Below are 19,482 nucleotides of genomic sequence, written 5' to 3' on the forward strand. Positions count from 1 at the left end.
ATACACAACTGATACTGAGCAAACACTGGAAAAATATCACCATTTAAACCAACCCTTCCACCCTGTGATGAACTGCAGTGTTTGCAAATTAGGTAAGATTCATCATTTGATCAGTGCCACCTCTGTACATATACATCCTAAAAATACAAATAGCTTAAATGTACCAAGTCATCTTGCTTTGGTGCAAAGAATATTTAGGGCAGCAAATAAGTATTTCTCTATTCCTAAACGTCCTTCAAGCTGGTCCCAACCCCATGTACTGCTCTGGGCCTACTGTTTGAGAACCTTTAGGCTAAAAACAGATTGTTTTGGGGGAGTATCCAAATGATTTTAAGTACATAATATAGCAACCACCAACAACCCATAAGCTGCAGGTGGAATTGGAGAATGACTTTTTAAAATTAGTGGTTTAAGGACTGTTGTTCTACTTTAGCTATTACGTTTGGCAATGATAAAAGCATATCACTGGCAATTTATATCATACTTAAGGGCCAAAGAAGTAATTTCTGAACCCTGTTAGTACAGCACAGAGGCATCAAGGCAGCTGCACAGAGACATCTATTAGAAAGGTTCTTCTAGCTGCCTGCCTAACTGTGATACTCTGGAAACAACAGAGTGTGTGGGGCCCAATAACAGGTCAGAAAGCCAATATTATTGAAAGACAGCCGTATGCAAACAGGAGAACAGAAAACCACTTCCTGATTTCTTGCACAAACAAAACTTTTATATTTTTGCATATTTAATGTGATTACCTGTTACAAACATTGCTGCTAAGAAAGGGTCATTTTCTTTAAAGAAATGCAAAAACCGCATCAAGACCAATAAAAAAACCCACTAAAAACAATAAAAATCATATTCCTTGGCAATTCTACACAGTTCCAACTTGGGAAAAAAGTTACGCAAGTGGTGCAAGCCTGAAAACAGTGACAATGCCACTTTGCCCTACTAGTGCAAGGTTGCTGCAAGTTTATAGAGGCTCTATGTTACACAAGAAAACAAAACACTGTATGAAAAAAGCATTGAGAGTTAAAAAGCCTCCTGGACATCCATGCTGATTAAATAATGTTTGGGTGAATACGATACGTACTGGGACTGTACTGGGGAAAAGCTCAGTTGCAAAGATGGGAAATAAAAGCAAATAAACACAGCCCTCATTTACATACACAGAAAATGATAAAAGCTGATGGGAAAATAAACGCTAACACTGTATAGAGAATAGTACTCAGTTGTTTACATGACAATTTTTGGGTATGTCACCAACCTCCCCACCCCAAGAATGAGTATTACTCTTTTAAAAGTAGCAAAACACGAGATGCATATTTCACTGCACCTTCAAAGATGATTTTGTCAAACAATCCACATATTAAATCCTTTACAAAATAATGCATAAATATAACAAGGGAAATTAAATCTACCCCCCACCACCACCACAATACAAATTAGAGGTGTATCGTATAAAAATACCCTTTTCTAAATATCCTCAAGCCCTCAGTTCCAGCACAAGCCAGTTAAATATTTTAACACACATCTTACGATGTCAGTCCTGCAATATTCCTTCAAGTGAATGCAATGAACAGTGGAGAACTGAAGAATTGAGATTGAAAAGTCATGTAGTAAAGTAATTTAGTTAGAAGAAAAGCCACCCACACTGCTTTTTTAATGGAAGAACTCATTTATATCAATTTGTTGGTATCTTAAAGGTCCAGTAACACCAAAAAAAGGGCTTCATTTATAGTTGCATACAATATGCTACAGGTATGGGATTCCATATCTAGAAAGCTCCGAATTACAGGAAGATCATCTTCCATAGAGTCTATTATCAGCACATAATTCTAATTTTTTTTTTTTTTTGCAATAATAACACAGTAGCATGTACTTAATTCTAACTAGGCTGTACAAATTTATATTGGTGGCAAAACAATCCTATTGGGTTTATTTAATTTTAAATCATTTTTTGGAGGCTATGGAAATCAAAATTAAAGAAATACTGCTTAACCGGAAAACCCCAGGTCCTGAGAATTTTCAATAACAGGTCCTTAATGTGTATTACTCTTTTTCTTTACATTGGTGCGTACCAAACTGTTGAGCTGGCCCATCTGGGAGACACTGAAGCAGTAGTTAGTAGAAGTTAGGGTTATATCTGGGAGAAATACCTGTTACTTTATTATTTGCTGGGGGAGGGGCTAAAATATGTGCACAACCACTGCTCTGCACCAATGTTGGATTAAAGTTTTTTGTATAAATTAAGACTGGTTTTGCTATGATAGGTATTATTTTTCAGCTCTAAAGTTTGGTTATTTTTTGGTGTTACTGGTGCTTTAAGGACAGGATAGGCATTGCAAATAATGGGTACTGGTGTCCCCCAAGATTTTCATGAAACTATTATTCAGCTAATGACTGTAATCATAAGCACAATTATAATGGAAAACATGTGTCCAAATAGTTTTTTCCCTAGTCCTTAGGTTTCTGGACTGTTCCGTTATCACAAAGCTATGACTATAATTTAGAATAATCAAATTCAAACTTAAGAAACAAACCCAAACTCTACAATATTTTAAGGCAAACTTTCATAATCTTTCTTTTCACTGACTATTAGTTTTATTCCGATGCTTTACGTTTCTTGTTTATAATTTCATTTAGGGTGTTACTGCACTTATTCGTGCAGAAAAGTGGCAGTGTGTGGAATTCAGATATGCAGAAAAACTAGAAAGGCATGTGGTTTTTGTCTAAAAAGTCACCCAAAAAGTTTCTTTGTATAGAAAGTATATAGGTAGAATGTTGCTAATAAAGGAAATGTTAACTCAGGGACTCTCTGCAAATAGTATTCTTGTAGTAATTGTAGTAAACATATAAATCGATCAACGGAATGGCTGTCTAGAAATGTTCCATGACAAAAACCTATTTGAATCTAAATAATCAGATGGTGACTGTACTGTAGTGTGCTAGGACAGCCACAATTACCCTTAGCATGACATTGCCGACAGTCTTGTGCTCCGAATGTTAAAGATCATGGATTAATTAGTCATGCAGGCTGAATAAATGATTCATTTACTGCACACCCATCACTTGCAGGCCACAAGGGTGTATGTCACTTGTATGAGCATTAAAATATTTAAAACAGAGTGTCTTTTCTCTTTTAAAGGGGGTATACACTTATTTTAAGTATGCATTAAAAATACTACAGCAAACATGAAGATATAATAAAATTACCAATTATCTGTTCTGCTTGTTACAAAAGAATGAATAAATACTTAAAAAAAAAAAGGTTTCTTATATATACAAACATCTCTATGTCCGTCTTTTTCTTCCTTTTTTTTTTTTTAAAGGCAGCTTTGGGTACTTCTTGTATGAGAGATTTTGGAAGCATCCAAATGTAATTCTTCCAAATGGCAGCATTCCAGGAAAATTAAGTTTAAAAACACATCCTTCATTACATGAGTGAAAAAAAGGGGCCACAAAGAGGAGGAACAAAAAACAAACTCCCTTTTCTAGGCATTGGTCTCTTTTTTTTGTGTAATTCTTTTCATCCACTAACATTGGCAGCAATCGGGATGGGCCATTTGCTGCAAAAACTGGGTGTTAGTGGTAATATTCAGAAAACGGAAACTTGCTGGTCTAAAAATAGAATGTTTCCAGTACTGAACATGGAAAAGGCCATGGGGGAAAAAACGTCTTAGATGGGAAGTGGGGGTATTTGGCCTCTTGATACTCCTTATTGTTTTTTTGACTGGCACAACATTTCCATTATACCAGCTTACCCTCCCTGCACTTGTCTTTCACCATTGGGTGTTCCTTCAGTAAGATTTGTTACAGTTAAGGCTCAGCTAGTTTTTCTTTGAGTCACGTTTGGATGACAATGCAAAGGGAGCCGGACACTCACTAATTTTTTCAGATTTGAGCTGGCTCCTGTCTGAAGTGGCACCTGTGGGCTCTGACAGCAAAGTTACAAGGGGGCATTTGTCCTTGCCTGATAACTGTAAGGGGTAAAATCCTTGGCACTCCCAGACTCCTTGGCTCTTTTCTTGCTCATCACTCTCAGAGGTCTGTACAGCTATTTGTGGCACAAGACGACATGACGTCTCCTGCTCTGTTGTTACAGGTGTTGATATTCCTGTCCTGGCTTGTATCCAGGAAGTTTGGTGGGGCAATCGTTCCCACAGCCCTGAGCACCTCGCTGTTTTTTTGTCCTCAGGTACCAACTCAACAGCTCCTGCATCTGGTTCATCAAAACTAACTTCTTGCACAGCTTCCTGCTTCTTGAAGGAATCCCGTCTCTCTGAGAGATTAAGCCTTCTCATTACCACCACCTCTGTGTCACGCTCATGTTTCTCTGCACCCCAATCCCTGTTTCTGGATTCTGACATAGCCTCTAATGCATCCACTGTGTCCTCCCAGTGCTGGATATCAACTGGGCTTGCTTTTCGCCCACTAGACAAATACGCTGCCATCTTTTCCACAGACTGCACTCTCTTTAGTAAAGGTGACCTAGGTGCCTCTGTTGCTCGATTTCGAGAACTTTGTCTGACTATGGTTGGAGGTGACAAAGTCTTGCCCTGGAGGCCACAATGTCCACTCCTAGGATGACTAGGTAAAAGTGGAGAAGGAGAGCGCTGAGGAGAGGAGGGTTGCTGTGGAACAGGTGAAGGTGTGCAAGCCAACGGGGAAGGTGGGATGCTGCTAGTAGATTTCCTGCGTCCAACTTTGTAGCGCTGTCCACTAAGTTTGGGGGTTAGGCACTGAAGGGAGCTTGGCCGAATGTGTCCTGCAGGTGAGCTTGGTGTACTGGAGCAGGGTGAAGTGCTCTGTGGTGATACAGCATCTGAGAAACAAACATTCACTGGGTATTACCACCATTAAAATGTATAGACATATAATGTATAAAGTTCCACAAAATATTTTTAGATTATATAGCTTAATTTCACATAGCACATGCCAATACTTACCACCAGCTGCATCAGGGGCAGGGCTACGACTTGGAGTGATGGGACCTGGAGACAAACTGTGAGTGGGTGAGGCTGGGAGGCTCTCACTGGAAGACAGAGATTGGTGAAGCCCAGATGAGAAGCTCCTACTGGTCTGTAGCACTGTGGACTGTTTGGAGATTTTCTTGAACAAAGAGCGCTTCCTGTATTAAAACAAACATGCAGTTGGCTATGGCTATAAGTGTCCGAATCACAGGATGATACAAAAAAAATCAGTAGGTAGTAGCTGCAGTCAGTGATGATGAGTATTTTGCTCTTGGTCCAACAATTATATCAGTTGCCTCAAGCAGAGCAGTCTGCTATGGACTGTATCCATTGGCTGATGTGGTCCTCTACCAATGCGCTTTTATGCTCCAACAATCAATATCTGAATAAATCTCAATCAAACTTTGGTTTGGAAAGAATATATTTTTTTGAGGTAATGTGTAACTCAAATAAGGAACAATAACGTTTGTGTAGTCAGTGCAGCACATATTTTAGGAGGAAAAACATTAGCAGTTAAATCAGCAGGGATGGTTCCTTCTACCATGAAGCTTTATCTTTGTAGCAGTCATCTACTCATAAAATTATCTAAGGTAAAATCACTTAGCAAGACAAACTAATATGAAGAAAAATAACTTTTATAATAAGGAGGATGCGGGGAAAAAACAGTCTACTGTGGAGAATCAGAATTTGTTCAAAGAAAAACATTTAAAATAAGGAATTAACAATAAGATACATAATGTGTTGTTCAAGTGAGTGACTAGCAAAAAATCTCTTTTTTTCGCATACAATTGGGAGGGAGATCAAATGTGACTCCAAATGCGTAACTGCTCTGCTAAAGCCTGGTTCCCAAAGGCTTATAACATGCGAATCCTGTACTGGAATGTGATGTGACATCTAGGGATTTTCCCTGAGCTACAGCCACTTAGATGCAGATGGCTTCCTTCAGCCATGCGGCCATAATGATGTTAGATGCAAACAGTCCCAAGGGGACTGAAGTAAATACAGACAAGGCATTTGATTTGCAGTAGATCTCCTGGGTTTTGCTGTAATATTTAACGAAGGACCAGGGATTTACTTATTAATGTGAAACTCTAAGATGCTTGAAACGGTACTGTATATAAGACTGCAGATGTCACATCCATCAACTTCTTGAATTCCCAAGGGCTGGTATATGAAGTCTATACTGCATATACTACTATACTAATTCACACCAATATACACTTAAAAAAATAAATTAAATAATCATCCCATGATAATTGCAATAAATGCATATAAGTTTACAAATAGTTCATAATAAATAAAAAATGTCTGCCTTAAGGGTTCATAAATAGTCGCTAAAAATATCAGAAAAAAAAATGTTTGTCCATTACACACATTTATTATTATGTGTATCCCTGGCCTGGGTAATGTTACCCAACTGTAGATAAGTAACACCTTCTGCTACCTAAGGAGTCATTTACAGATCTCTGAAAAGGTCTCGGATTCCTTTGACTCTTCAGTACTGAACAGAATGACATATATTTATATATTCTCTTTGTATGACTATTTGCCAGTGTTGCTAGAGGTTTCAAGTGTTCCCACATGTGAAGTATGATTGCCCTTAGAGAGGCCCAAAGCAGTGGATGAGGGTTGGGCTCAAAGAGGCAATTAGGGTAAAATTTGAACCGAACGCTCTACTCCTAGATATACAGTTTATACATGAAAGCTAAGACTAAAGGCAAGTTTGAGTGATACTTGGGGTAAATACTTAAAGGGCCAAACCCTTAGTATAGGGCCAATCGCTGGTTGCCTTCTCCACCACCCATGAACAAACACGGGGGAGTCAGGGTGCTTGTGAATGACAAAATAGTTGGTCCAGAAACAGATAGTGGAAGATAACGTAGTCCCACTGCTTCGGAAACTAGGGTTTGCATAAGGTTTAATAGTACCAGCAAAAATGATTGTTAAGGTGAGAAGAGTACAAGTAACTATTATTTTCAGTGGACAACACAGTAGATGGGAGTTTAATAAAGAAATTCTTATTATTGGGAAGTTTAAATCAAATGTGTCATATGCATGGAGCCTCAATCGGTCCAAACAATTTTGTTGTAATATGTTGTAAGGTAGGCTGTGAAGTAACTATCTCTATTCTCCCACCCATCCCAAATACCCCTTTGCACCTGTCTTGGTTCTCCCGTTTTCTGCTCTTCTTTGTCCTCCTCGCCATTCGGCCCTTGCAACTGTTTTTCCTAGCTGGCCCAATCTTTATGGAGGTGTTTTCCAGGGGAGTTGTCCTTAGTGAGACTTTGCTACCACTCTTTCAGAAATAAGAACAATAATGGGTTAGAAATGCACTTTGCCTACCAAGTTTATTACATGGTAAAAGACATAAGAAATGTTCTAGAAATTGTACAGTACAATCAATTCAGACTCACTGCAAGGTCTTGTTCCAGTAATAATACAATTCAGTACAACGAAAGGCAATCCTCACTATTGTATGCATTGAATATTAGACTAGTTAAAATGGTTTAGGCTAATGTCACACCATGGGCTCTACTTATTCTCATCTAACTTCCAGGGGCAACTCTTTTTGTCTGAAATACACCCTTTGTACACAATGACAGATGCATGCCTTTCTAGTCCACTGGGTGGGTGGTAGCAAACTAGCATTTGGCGTTACATTAGCCTTAGTGTTTCTGATATAGATACCAAGGAAAAAAACGTAAATTATATTTAAATTTGATCAAACATTTTTTTGATAAAAACAAAAGAATATATATTCTATAAGAACCTATTCATATTTGCCAATGTACAACATTTTAACCCAACATTTATTTCATATGGATATATGTATAGAGGCGAGCACACCCAACACATAATTATCCTGTAAATATTGCTTTATTTGAATATGTTTGAGGCCAACAAAGTCCTTTATCAATCATATTTTTTAATATTAAATGCAATGCTTAATAATGTACAACAATATCTCACTGTAATTTAGGGGATCATTGTGGCCAACACTATTTTGGGCCCTGACCTTTAGGCTAAAAACCCAATTGTACAATGAAAGCGTGATTGGAACTGGATATTTTTATAGAAGGGTTACAACATCTACAGTATAAGGGAAAAAAGCAGAGGAAGAAAAATACAATTGCTTGTCAATTATTACAAACCTTTAATAGCAGCTCAACTACATCCATGTGCACAAGCCCAAGAACAGACTCGCCATTCACGTGTGTGATAAGGTCGCCAGCTCTAAGGCCTGCCTCATGGGCTGGACTTCCATCTTCTACATTCTGAAAAAAACAGGAAGTACTTTTTAGTTACCTGCAGGCTAAATATAAAGCATTACTGCTGGCTTGAGGATTATGCTACTTACCCAAACCATATGGTGTACAGTATAAACATCACTCTCTCCCATGTAGACTCTTATGGCTCGTAGGGTAAAGCCATATTTTTTTCCTGAGCTGTGAATAATTATGGGAGGGCGTAAGCTAGATACTGCAACTGAAGACTCACGGCTGGGTGAGGAGTCCCTTGAAGATGGATTAGAAGATAGAGACCGTGGGGATATCGGACTTGCAAGTGATCCACTGCCAAAATCATCTGTGGGGGGAAAAAAAGGGGAAGCCCTGAAACTTTTTAATTTGATTGCAGAACTGTGGAACACTCTAGCTACTGAAGAGAGATGCTGTTACGCCAAAGTTATTGTGTCCAAGAATGACAAAGAATTATAAACTATGTAAGATATGTTGTAGACCATTCATTACCATTATTAATTGCCCTTTGTTACTATACTAGTCTGAACTTAAAGGTGGCCATACGTGCGACCGATATCGGCTGTCTCGTCAATTGGCCAAGATGGAAAAGTTTTATCAGACACCAAACATTGGCCGGGGTTACTGTTGAATTCTCAGATAGAAGTAGAATTCTATTGTTTCCACCTGCATATCTGATGATTCAGCTTTTAATGTTTGTAGTGAAAACAATCTTTCCTGCAACCAATGGTCGCAGGAAATATCGTAATTGCAACTTGTATGATAGACAGAACTTGAGTCAATACATGGCACCAGAGACTTACCTGAGGTAATAATTAGAGACAGGGCAGAGACAGATGCAGATTTGGGGACCCGGCTCCCAGTGGAAGAACTTTGTTTTTCAGGTGTCTCTCTGTGCCCACGCAGCCGGCGGCTGACACCTGCTTCCAGAGGGCGAGGAGTGGAGTTCTTGGCGCCAGTGCTGTTGCTTCGTAGGCGGGTTCTGCTTAAACTGACAATATCTGCTGAGGAACCAGGGGAGGAATTATCTTACGCATTCTTGAGTGGACTCCAAAAGAACATTTTTCTTCATGTGTACACAATATTGTACCTAGTTTGCTACAGGGACACATAGGCCGAACACATAGCACTCTGCTACTTTTTTGTAGGAAAAAAATATTCGAATATTTTAGTATGAGGAAGACATTACATTTCTAGATCTCATTGGATGATTGCCAAAATTGGTCTTCTGATGAGATTTTCTTCCAACACCTCTGATGAAGTGCCAGAATGAGGCATAAAATGAGGTGATTGATATAGTAACTATGTCTCCTTAAGGTGTCTGTTCTGCTTTTTTATTTTAATAAAGTAAATAAAGTATTTTCTACTTTTTAAATGCTGGACTCTGGATGAGCATATTCTCGGTTAGTGCATACTTGGGCTGAAGCAAGAGCCCCCTTGAACATGCATAAATGGAAGACAACGAAATGAGTTGTGAGGACAGCCATGGACTAGGGAGACCTGTGATAATTGTGTATAAAGTAACACAATAAAAGGTCTCACTGCTTGGCAACAATGCCAAACAAACAGATCTATACCTGTATGGTCAGTACAGCTGATAGGAAATATGCTGCTGTAAAAACCAGGAATATAGGAAAGACAAGACAAAAGGATTTTTACATGGATGGGATAGAAATAAATAGTATAGAATAGTAAGTCAAATCAATCAATTTTTGGTGGTTCTGGTACTTTAGAATTTAAACTAGATTGCTACTGCCATTACAATATATTATCTTTCTATTCAGGTCCTCTTCTATTCATCTTCTACATTCAAAGCATTGCCTGCTTGCTACTAGAAGTTAAACCCTAGCAAGTAAATTACAGACTAAATAGATACAGAACAACAAGTCTTATAAAAGAATTAAAGATGAATAATAAAGCATAAAGAACCGTACCACAGAGGGAAGTAGGCTTTGGAGGAGTCCCTTTAATTTCTCCTAAAGTAAAAGTTGGTCTTTCAGGTTTGTGATCAGAAGACTCCTCTTCAGAAGAAAAGGCAAACCTGGGCATGGTATCCAGACTGCAGGTGCTGGTGAGAACATTAGGGCTGGCACTTCTCTCACTTAGCCAGGAATGATGGGAGGAACCAGATGATGTCCAGGACCGTAACCTGCTCCACAGAAAATATAAATACGCAGTTTGCAATTGTGTTTTTCTTCTAAAAACATTATATATTTTATAAAGATCTTTAAATTTGATATATGTCTAAAAGACATTTTGGATTGGGACCCTTCACCAGTTGTATATTGGGCCTAGTGCAACTGAAGTAATGATAAGCCCTGCTTTTCATGTGTCACAAACCTGCTAAAAAAAATATTGAAAAATTGATGTCATGAAATATTCCTAAACATACTATAAAATTTATACAGCTATACTTTGAATTACATATTAAAGATAAGTTCCTTCCATACCTTGGACATCGCATACCCTCATTAAAAACCTAAAAACGGAGGACAAAAAATGCATCTCGTGGACGAGTAGAATTAACTGTGTAAAGATGGTCCTCCTACCTAGAATTCTGTACTACTTTAGAGTTCTCCCCATTGAGGTTCCAATGCAAGACCTAAAACTTTTACAGAAAGATATAATGGAGTTTATATGGAACAACAAACTCCTACGAATTGCCAGGAAAATCATGTTTCTTCATGAAAGGCAAGGAGGCCTTTTAGTTCCCTGCTTTTGGCATTAATACAAGGCTACCAGATGTGCCCAGATGCCACAAATTCATGCTGGTGGTATGGCACCATTATGGGTATATATAAAGAAAAACTGCTATATGTGCAAGAATGGGAGAAAGACATGGGAACCTCCCTTACTATGAAACAGTGGTAAAAATATTGTAGTACAATATCCAAAGGGAGCTATAACGTAACTCTCTTGGAAACAATGATTAAAGTATTTCATTGTATTCATTACATACTGACAACACTCCACAAAATGTTTCCCTTAGTATCTCCTGATTGTTTTAGAAATTGCAGCGAACTAGGATTCAATTGACATACTTGGTGGACATAATAAGTTGTATCGGAACTATGGAATAAGACAGCACTATTTTCCCGTCTCCTACATACCACTATTACAAGAAATCCAGAAACTATATAACTGGGAAGAACACTAAAATGATTCAAGAGTCCAGCTCGATGATTAATCCAGCATATCTGTATGGCTACCAAAATACATACAGCTGCCAGTTGGAGAAAGAGCACAGTCTCATATACTGTACGAAAGTCATAGATAAAATTGACTATATAATGTTGAATGAACAACTACAATCTCAGATAGATGATACCATGGAAACCTTCAACAATATATGGGACGTTTGGATGCTATCTAAAGCAGGTTTCACATAATAACTGGTCCACAATGGGGCAATCTATTATGAAAGTAGGAATTTATGTTTATTAAATCCAGTATATGTCAACCCAGAGAGCAAATGACTGAAATGTTAGGTGAAACATTCACAGAGTCTGTAACTGTTGCATTTTCTCTCTTTTCTTTCTGTTACTTTTTATTTCTGGACACATCGTTCTCCTCTTTTTTTTCTCCATTTTTTTTACACCAATGCTCTATAAAATTGTCAATTGAGCTGTTGACTTATAAAACCAAATACAAACATAGTAAACAAAAAATATATTGCAAACCTAACCCATAAAGAGTGAAGCCATTCAGATATGGACCCTTATCTGCAAACTTAACTAATATAAAGTCCATGACATTGTCCAAAACCATACCAGGACCCTCATGCAACTAAGAACTTACTTGCAACATTGGCATCTGTGCTCCACAAGGGCTCTACTCAGGAGTGTGATGATGGGGACATTTCATTAATATCCAAGAACAAATGCTATCCTATTATTCTCACTTTTCTGCTCTCCTCTCAGGAACACCTTCTATGTATGTTAATATCTATCATGATTGTAATATTTTAATATCATGTAATTCAAAAACAATGTGAGTCTACTGAAATATTTCTTATTAACCTGGTTTCAGCTCCTAGTCGATTCTTTTCTTCCTCAGTGGACAGTGTCCTCTCCCATCTGTCACCGTGCTCTTCCTTTTCATCACTGTGACTTCGTTCAGTGGAAGAGAAACTCAGGTTGAGCTGTGTTGCTAAATGCTCAGAGCTGCTATATACCTAAAAACATGTTTGTGTGCAACAGAATAAACACATTAATATTCTGTAAAACCCTTCAGATGATTGTTTCTGTAAATTACTCTGCAATGTTCTGTTGTATCCCCTTTTTCTCTGCTCTGACACATGGGACACTTCATTGTGTGGCAGGAGATGACCTGTCAATATCCGCCCCTTTACATTAAGATGAATTAATGCCTGTAAAACACATTACATGCAGTGATTCCTGGTAATCAAAAAATGCAGAAGGAGGCATTTTAAAAATATTACTTGGGATCACTGCATGTAATATGTTCTATAGCAATTCAAATGATTATGAAGGGGCAGGTATTGTCAGACACTTAATTGTCCATGAGAGAAGAGAATTCCCAGCAGACGATGATGTGCCCCGTGTCTGTGCCTTTATAGCATTGTCTTATTGTAACAAATCCAGCCGAGATTCATAGCAATGAATCAAAGAACTGATGTGGGAATACTGAATGCCTAGGCAATTTGCAACATGCAACTTATCTCTCAGAGAAAAGATAAGCAAAATATTGTCCATTAATATATTAATGTGCATAGGTATGGGCCTAATTATTGACTGCACTGCTGCTGTCAAGCAAGAACAAGAAGTACCCACGTTTGGTTGGGGTTAGATATTACTGCTAGAATATAGATGAAAATGCAGAGGCACCAAACATTTCCCTAGTGATACCTGTTATCGAGGAAACAATGAATCACAGAGCCAAGGAGTGTTTTTACACAATTTGTGTTATTCTCGGCTATAACATGCAATTAGGACCTCTAACATTTATAGAAAAGTCAGGAAAATAATAAAGTGTTAGCTCCACAGCTCTCAGCCTATGTCTTTTTTTTGCAGGCTTAAGGTGGCCATACACAGGGAGATCCGCTCGTTTGTAGATGTCGTCAAACGAGCAGATCTCTCCCCGATACGCCCACATTGAGCTGGGCGATATCAGGCTGATGGAGGTGATACATGCGGTCAGATCGCGGGACCGCATCAACGAACAGATGCGGCCACGGTCCAACAGGATTTTTTACCCTGCCCCATCGACATCTGCCCAACTCAGATGTCGATCAGGGATGCCCGTCGGATGGCCCCACACACGTCTCGGAATGTTGCCAGCTTTTATTGGTCCGTTTATGGGGGCCTTTAGAGAAGAAGATCTGCTCCTTTCTCCAGAACAGTTTATCTGCACTGAAAAGTCTAGCTTCTGCTTGCTTGTATGGGTCAGCACAAAGACAGGCATTTTTGGGCTGCACTTTTCAGTGCAGATAAATTGAGCTGGGGAAGGGAGAGGATCCCAAACCCCCACAAAAAAAAAACCCAAAACCGCAGGCTGTGAGAAGCGGAGGCTACACTCTGCATGCCCTGGCCCTAAATGAGCAAAAAAAGCAATTAAAATTATTCAATTGATATTCTTTAATCTATGTTAAAGTCAGTGTATTCGTTACAACTCCTCACCTTGCTAAAACGATGAGAGCAAGAAGAAAATTGCCGGATTTCCACAGAGGACTCATCATCATTTGTTTCCTCATCTTCCTCCGAAGCTAAATGATGATACCGTTCTGATCGAGCTGAAAAAGGAGGGATCTTAGCATGAGGCTAGCATGACAATTAATTACACTATTTAAAAATTCACTTAATGTTATAATACAATCCAACGTTTACTCAAGATATAACATAACAGTAGGGTTATTTATCATATCAGAGGCTCACATTTTAAATAGTGGATAATTCACATCCTACTGTAATGTATACAGATATTAGAAGGGTGCAGGGTTGGAGAGAGAATAAGAGTGGAAAGGGGGTTGGGAGGGGCAAGGGGAGCAAGACTAGAGATGACCAGAGATGGATGGAGAATGGGAGAGGTAGAGTGAGCAAGACAAGATAGGGTGGTAGGCAGTGTAAGAACTGAGAGAAAGAGAAAGCAAGTGTGCCATTTGACAGTAAGAAAAGTCAGATAAGACGGGGACAGGCTACAGGAAAAGCTGCAGGGAGAGTGCAGCAGTGGATTCTGCTGTCTATAAACAGAGTGTTATAATGTAGGAGCATGCTGTTTGTAAGGATATAATTTACAGTTTGGTCCCATAGGCAAATTACTAAACTGTAGATGATAAAATTATAAACTCCAGTTAATTTCTCAATCTTTCAATCTCATTGTTATATCAGCTTCAAGCTGAGTTGTACTAAACATTAAGGATAATGGCTCTTTTAGACTAAAGCACTTGTCAGGCAACTGCATAGGAAATTTACAGGGTGGCTTTGGTGCCACATATGTGGGCTACTTCATTTTCAAAGTGCCCTGCTTGCATTCCAGATAAAGGTCAATTGATCTTGTTTTGTCTTGAGAGACAGTGGCCAGGGAAATGTAATAAAAGTTGCAATGTTTGCTATGGGTCTAATCACCTATAACAACCAATCAGTAGGACACGTTTACTAGTCTTTTATTGGTTGCTTGTTTAATCACTTTTTTAATCACCAATTGGTCTAATTGGTGGCTATTGGTAACTGCACCTGGGCAAAAGTAGTGCATTTTATTACATAGCTTTTTTTCAGCCACCAACAGGTATAACAATGAAAGAAAAATGTGATTGGTTGCCATGGGTTACCGACCAGATTCAGATTTGCTCAGGGTTGATAAAATAGCCCCCTAGCCCTTACAGAACTGCCTGGCATTCACCCACTATTAGTGCACAAATGATTAAAATCAGATAAAACACAGCCGTTATTAGACACATACTGTCAAAATAACTAGTGTCATCATCTGCTTCCAACTGGGGAACAAACTCTGCCTTCTGCCTTAGGAGCCCATTCCAGTCCAATGATAGGAAGAACGTATGCTGCTTTACTTCTTGAGCCCCACCTGTAGAGAAAAAGACAAGAAAGGCTTGGAACACCTGCAACGATTCACCATGTAACTATAGATTTAATTGCATATCAGTTGTGGATCACAGAATCTAAAGTGCTAACACTCACTTACAATATGAAGTTCCTACCACTAGCACACACATACTAGGGTGAGTAGTCAGTGTACTGTATGTTATTGGACTATAGGAGGAAACTATAATACACGGAAGAAATCAGACACAGGTAGAATATAATAACTGCACACATGGTGCGAATGTAGTGTGCACCTGTTCAGCCATTTAAATCTTTGCTATATATAGCTGTAATAATTTTAGTCAAATTACATGCTGAGATATCGGTCTATGCATTTAACTGTTTTGCATTCATATTCCCCCCCACACACTATTTTTTATTATTTTGGAGACTGTACCCCTTTAAAGGACCAGTAACACTAAATTTTTTTTCCCCAAAATTCGTTAGTATAGAACGAAAAATAAACACCAAGGCAAATAAAACTTTTAAATTGCAAAGCCTTTATTAAGAGATAACTTACCAAAACTCCACTTCCTGTCCTCTTCTAAAACGGCGAAACGGCGACCATCCATGCAGCGGCGTTCAACTTCTCCTCCCTGGCTATTCTAGTGACAGTATGTGAAGAGGAGGCAGTGGTCCGCTCTGCAGCGCTTCCCCTATTCCCAGCAATCGGACTTTGACTCCAGCCTTTCCTCCTCCGACGAGGAAGAAGAAGAGGAGGAGGGCAGCCTCTGCCTCTCCAGCGGCAAGTGCTGTCTGCAGAATGGTAGTAATAGTAGGCGGCAGGCGCACCGATCTGCTGAAGAATGTCCCCAGGACTACAGTGCACAAGCGCATGGACGAACCACTTGTTCCCCGTCAATGTGCCCATCTGAGTGTGCCTGGGGCTGGCAGTCCCAGCTGCTGCAGAAGAAGCCGGCGATTTTAGACTCCGGTTGCTGCAGAATCCATGGATGAGGTGGGAGCGCTGAACCATTGATGCGCTACGATTGCGGGTAGGACTACAGTGCACAAGCGAAGTGAAGACGAACCAGTGCTACGTGGAGGAGCTGCGCACACTCAAGGCTTTCGATGCGGCTAAGTGCACTCTCCAAGTGCACAGTTCCTGCAAACCTTGGCTTTGCGTTCCGCACCGCCTTTGAGCCGGGAGTGCTACCGGCTCGTTTTTATTTTTACTAAATACACTGGCCACTGCTACCCGCAATCGTAGCGCATCGACGGGTAGCAAGTGGTTCAGCGCTCCCACATCATCCATGGATTCTGCAGCAACCGGAGTCTAAAATCGCCGGCTTCTTCTGCAGCAGCTGGGACTGCCAGCCCCAGGCACACTCAGATGGGCACATTGACGGGGAACAAGTGGTTCGTCCATGCGCTTGTGCACTGTAGTCCTGGGGATATTCTTCAGCAGATCGGTGCGCCTGCCGCCTACTATTACTACCATTCTGCAGACAGCACTTGCCGCTGGAGAGGCAGAGGCTGCCCTCCTCCTCTTCTTCTTCCTCGTCGGAGGAGGAAAGGCTGGAGTCAAAGTCCGACTGCTGGGAATAGGGGAAGCACTGCAGAGCGGACCACTGCCTCCTCTTCACATACTGTCACTAGAATAGCCAGGGAGGAGAAGTTGAACGCCGCTGCATGGATGGTCGCCCTTTCGCCGTTTTAGAAGAGGACAGGAAGTGGAGTTTTGGTAAGTTATCTCTTAATAAAGGCTTTGCAATTTAAAAGTTTTATTTGCCTTGGTGTTTATTTTTCGTTCTATACTAACGAATTTTGGGGAAAAAAAATTTAGTGTTACTGGTCCTTTAAGTGTATGATTCATGTAACAAAACAGGTAGAAAAGCAGCACTTGTTTTTAATTTAAGCTGCAGGTTACGCTTATAAAAAAAGTAATTAGCAGGTTTGAACTAATTCAGCAATTAGTGCAGCCTTGTGGTTCACATTTTGACAAGGTTTATTCTGATGACCCATTAATGCTCCTGCTGGAAAAATTCCTTCCAAAATAATTTGTTTGACCCAAGAAGACATTCTGCAAACAATGCATTTTGGAAAGGATCATGGGAAATTTACTACAGAGTACAAAGTAGAGCAATTACCTGTCCCTAAGCGTTCCAGGGAGTTTTGGCGCAGCAGCCGGGTAATAAGATCTTGGGAATCAGCAGGAAGTGCTTCCTCTCCTCCTGGCCAGATAATGTCATCTGAAAATACAGTGCAGCACTCACAATGTTTGCTCATTCTATTTATAGAAAAATGTGATGAGACAAAAAGCATAAGATAAAAAATAGAAATTATATGGAAAAAAAGTAGGGGATTAAAATCTAGCGATGTAGTACTTCAGCCTGAGCTATACACATACCACTAATCACTTGTCCAAACAGTTCTTCCGGGGTGTCTCCAAAGAATGGTACACAGCCAACAAGAAACTCATACAGAATGATTCCCATCGCCCACCAGTCTACAGGCTTTCCATATCCCTGCCGTAGGATCACCTCAGGTGCAATGTACTCAGGGGTCCCACACACCTGAAAGTAAACAGTTATAATTTTGAAACAAGGTTTATTGCCATTAAAGGGCAAGTCAACCCCAAAATAAAAAATCCTTTATAAAAGATAACATAATTCTATGCAACCTTCCAATATTAATTTAATAAAAATGTTTGACTTTTAAAAACGATTGTTATCGAAAACAGCATTTCCTTAACTCCTGTTTTAAACAATGTTGCAAAAGTCTTAGTTCCCTAGCCAAGACAGGTTTGTTAATCAGCTGTTTGTCTTACATTGTATCAACAGTCTGAGCCACCAGGGCAGAGAATAGAAAGGGACAGACAAACACTGCTTTCAATAGCAAAACATATACAACTAACTAAAAAAAACATTGAAAATGTGTAATGAGTGCACATTGCAAAGTTGCTTAGAATTATATTTTCTTATATAAGGCAAAAAATATTTTTGGTTTGACACTCCCTTTAAAACAAATATAACTGTAGAAATGTATCCAACATCAACCACCTTAAAGGAGAAGGAAAGCTACGGAGGCCCTTTAATGCCAATAGATTAGCTACAATAGTGCAAGCTAGAATGCTATATTTATTCTGTAGACTGTTTTACCATACCTGAGTAAAACGCTCTAGAAGCTCTCTGTTTGTTTAGGATAGCAGCTGCTGTATTAGCTTGGTGTGAGTCTCTCCCTGCTCACTTATAGCTCTGGGCTCAGATTACAGTAGAGAATGGAGGGGGGAGGAAGAGGAGCAAACTGAGCATGCTCATGCCCAGGGGAAAGAAGGTTTAAGCTGAAGGCAGGAAGTCTGATACAGAAGCCCATGTGTACACAATAGAAGGAAAGAAATGCAGTGTTTCTTTTGACAGAGGACTCAGAGCAGCACTACTTTGAGGGTTTACTGGTATATTTAGGTGGACCTTTCTGAAAAGGCTTACTTCGTTTTAACCTTTCCTTCTCCTATAAAAGAACAAGTTTTTAAAAAAGCTGGTAGGACTGCACACTTCTGCAAATTCACCCCATGATTGTTTTGCAGAAGTACACAGTCCTATGTACTTCTGTAAAAGGTGTTCTATTAAGGCGGGTGAGGATTTTATTCCAACTGGAAGAAGCATTTTTCTGAAGTAAAATCAGCTGATTCCTTTTAGGATCCACCAGGGTGCTCTTGAATAAAACAATTAACAGAAATGTGTTCACCTGTTTGTCTAGAAACTCCCTTGTGTCCTTCTCGATATGTCCTTCATACAAGTTTGTAGTCATGTTCATAAGGCCAACTTTGGAAAGCCCAAAATCTGTCAGCTTGATGTGTCCCAGTGATGTGATCAGCAAACTATGTGAAAATAACCCCCCAATTAATACAATGATATATTAATGCTTTGCCATTTGTGAAGCAAAGCACCAACTTATGACAATATAACAGTTGAGACTAGCGTGCTCATTTATATTATTATTATTATATTATAAAGGGGTAGGCATGAGCACTGACCCTGATGCATTTCTTTACAGTGCACCACACACCTTGTCCTTGCACTAATCAGTGGTGCAGTGCAAAAATAGGATTTTTTGCTACTCACCGTTAAATCCTTTTCTCTGTAGTCGAAAGGGGGACACAGGGAACGATGGGGTTAAGCTCCATCCTCCAGGAGGCAGGACACTTGGTAATATTAATTAAGGGGCGTGCCATACTTGGCTTAACCCCGCACACTGTGC

At 39.6% G+C, this 19,482-nt stretch overlaps 1 protein-coding gene across 11 annotated transcripts in view; it reads right to left on the minus strand.

Annotated features, from left to right (window-relative positions):
• Positions 1–378: 378 nt before the first annotated feature.
• The window catches only part of mast3.L (microtubule associated serine/threonine kinase 3 L homeolog), a 101,540-nt gene continuing 82,436 nt past the window's right edge, over positions 379–19,482 (minus strand). For 9 of the 11 annotated variants that reach the window (XM_041581275.1, XM_041581272.1, XM_041581273.1 and 6 more), the window contains 13 exons: positions 18,970–19,102; positions 17,633–17,798; positions 17,373–17,474; positions 15,143–15,265; positions 13,864–13,976; positions 12,244–12,398; positions 10,159–10,373; positions 9,028–9,228; positions 8,326–8,552; positions 8,120–8,242; positions 7,127–7,263; positions 4,944–5,125; positions 379–4,819 (listed from right to left, as the gene is read on the minus strand). In XM_041581275.1, the coding sequence (XP_041437209.1) occupies positions 3,825–4,819; positions 4,944–5,125; positions 7,127–7,263; positions 8,120–8,242; positions 8,326–8,552; positions 9,028–9,228; positions 10,159–10,373; positions 12,244–12,398; positions 13,864–13,976; positions 15,143–15,265; positions 17,373–17,474; positions 17,633–17,798; positions 18,970–19,102 (2,872 nt within the window). In that variant the 3' untranslated portion in view covers positions 379–3,824. The remainder of the gene's footprint in view (positions 4,820–4,943; positions 5,126–7,126; positions 7,264–8,119; positions 8,243–8,325; positions 8,553–9,027; positions 9,229–10,158; positions 10,374–12,243; positions 12,399–13,863; positions 13,977–15,142; positions 15,266–17,372; positions 17,475–17,632; positions 17,799–18,969; positions 19,103–19,482) is intronic. The other 2 variants (XM_041581268.1, NM_001093964.1) reach the window with 2 other exon arrangements.

This window comes from Xenopus laevis, chromosome 1L, assembly GCF_017654675.1.
Source record: "Xenopus laevis strain J_2021 chromosome 1L, Xenopus_laevis_v10.1, whole genome shotgun sequence".
NCBI classification, from domain to species: Eukaryota; Metazoa; Chordata; class Amphibia; order Anura; family Pipidae; genus Xenopus; species Xenopus laevis.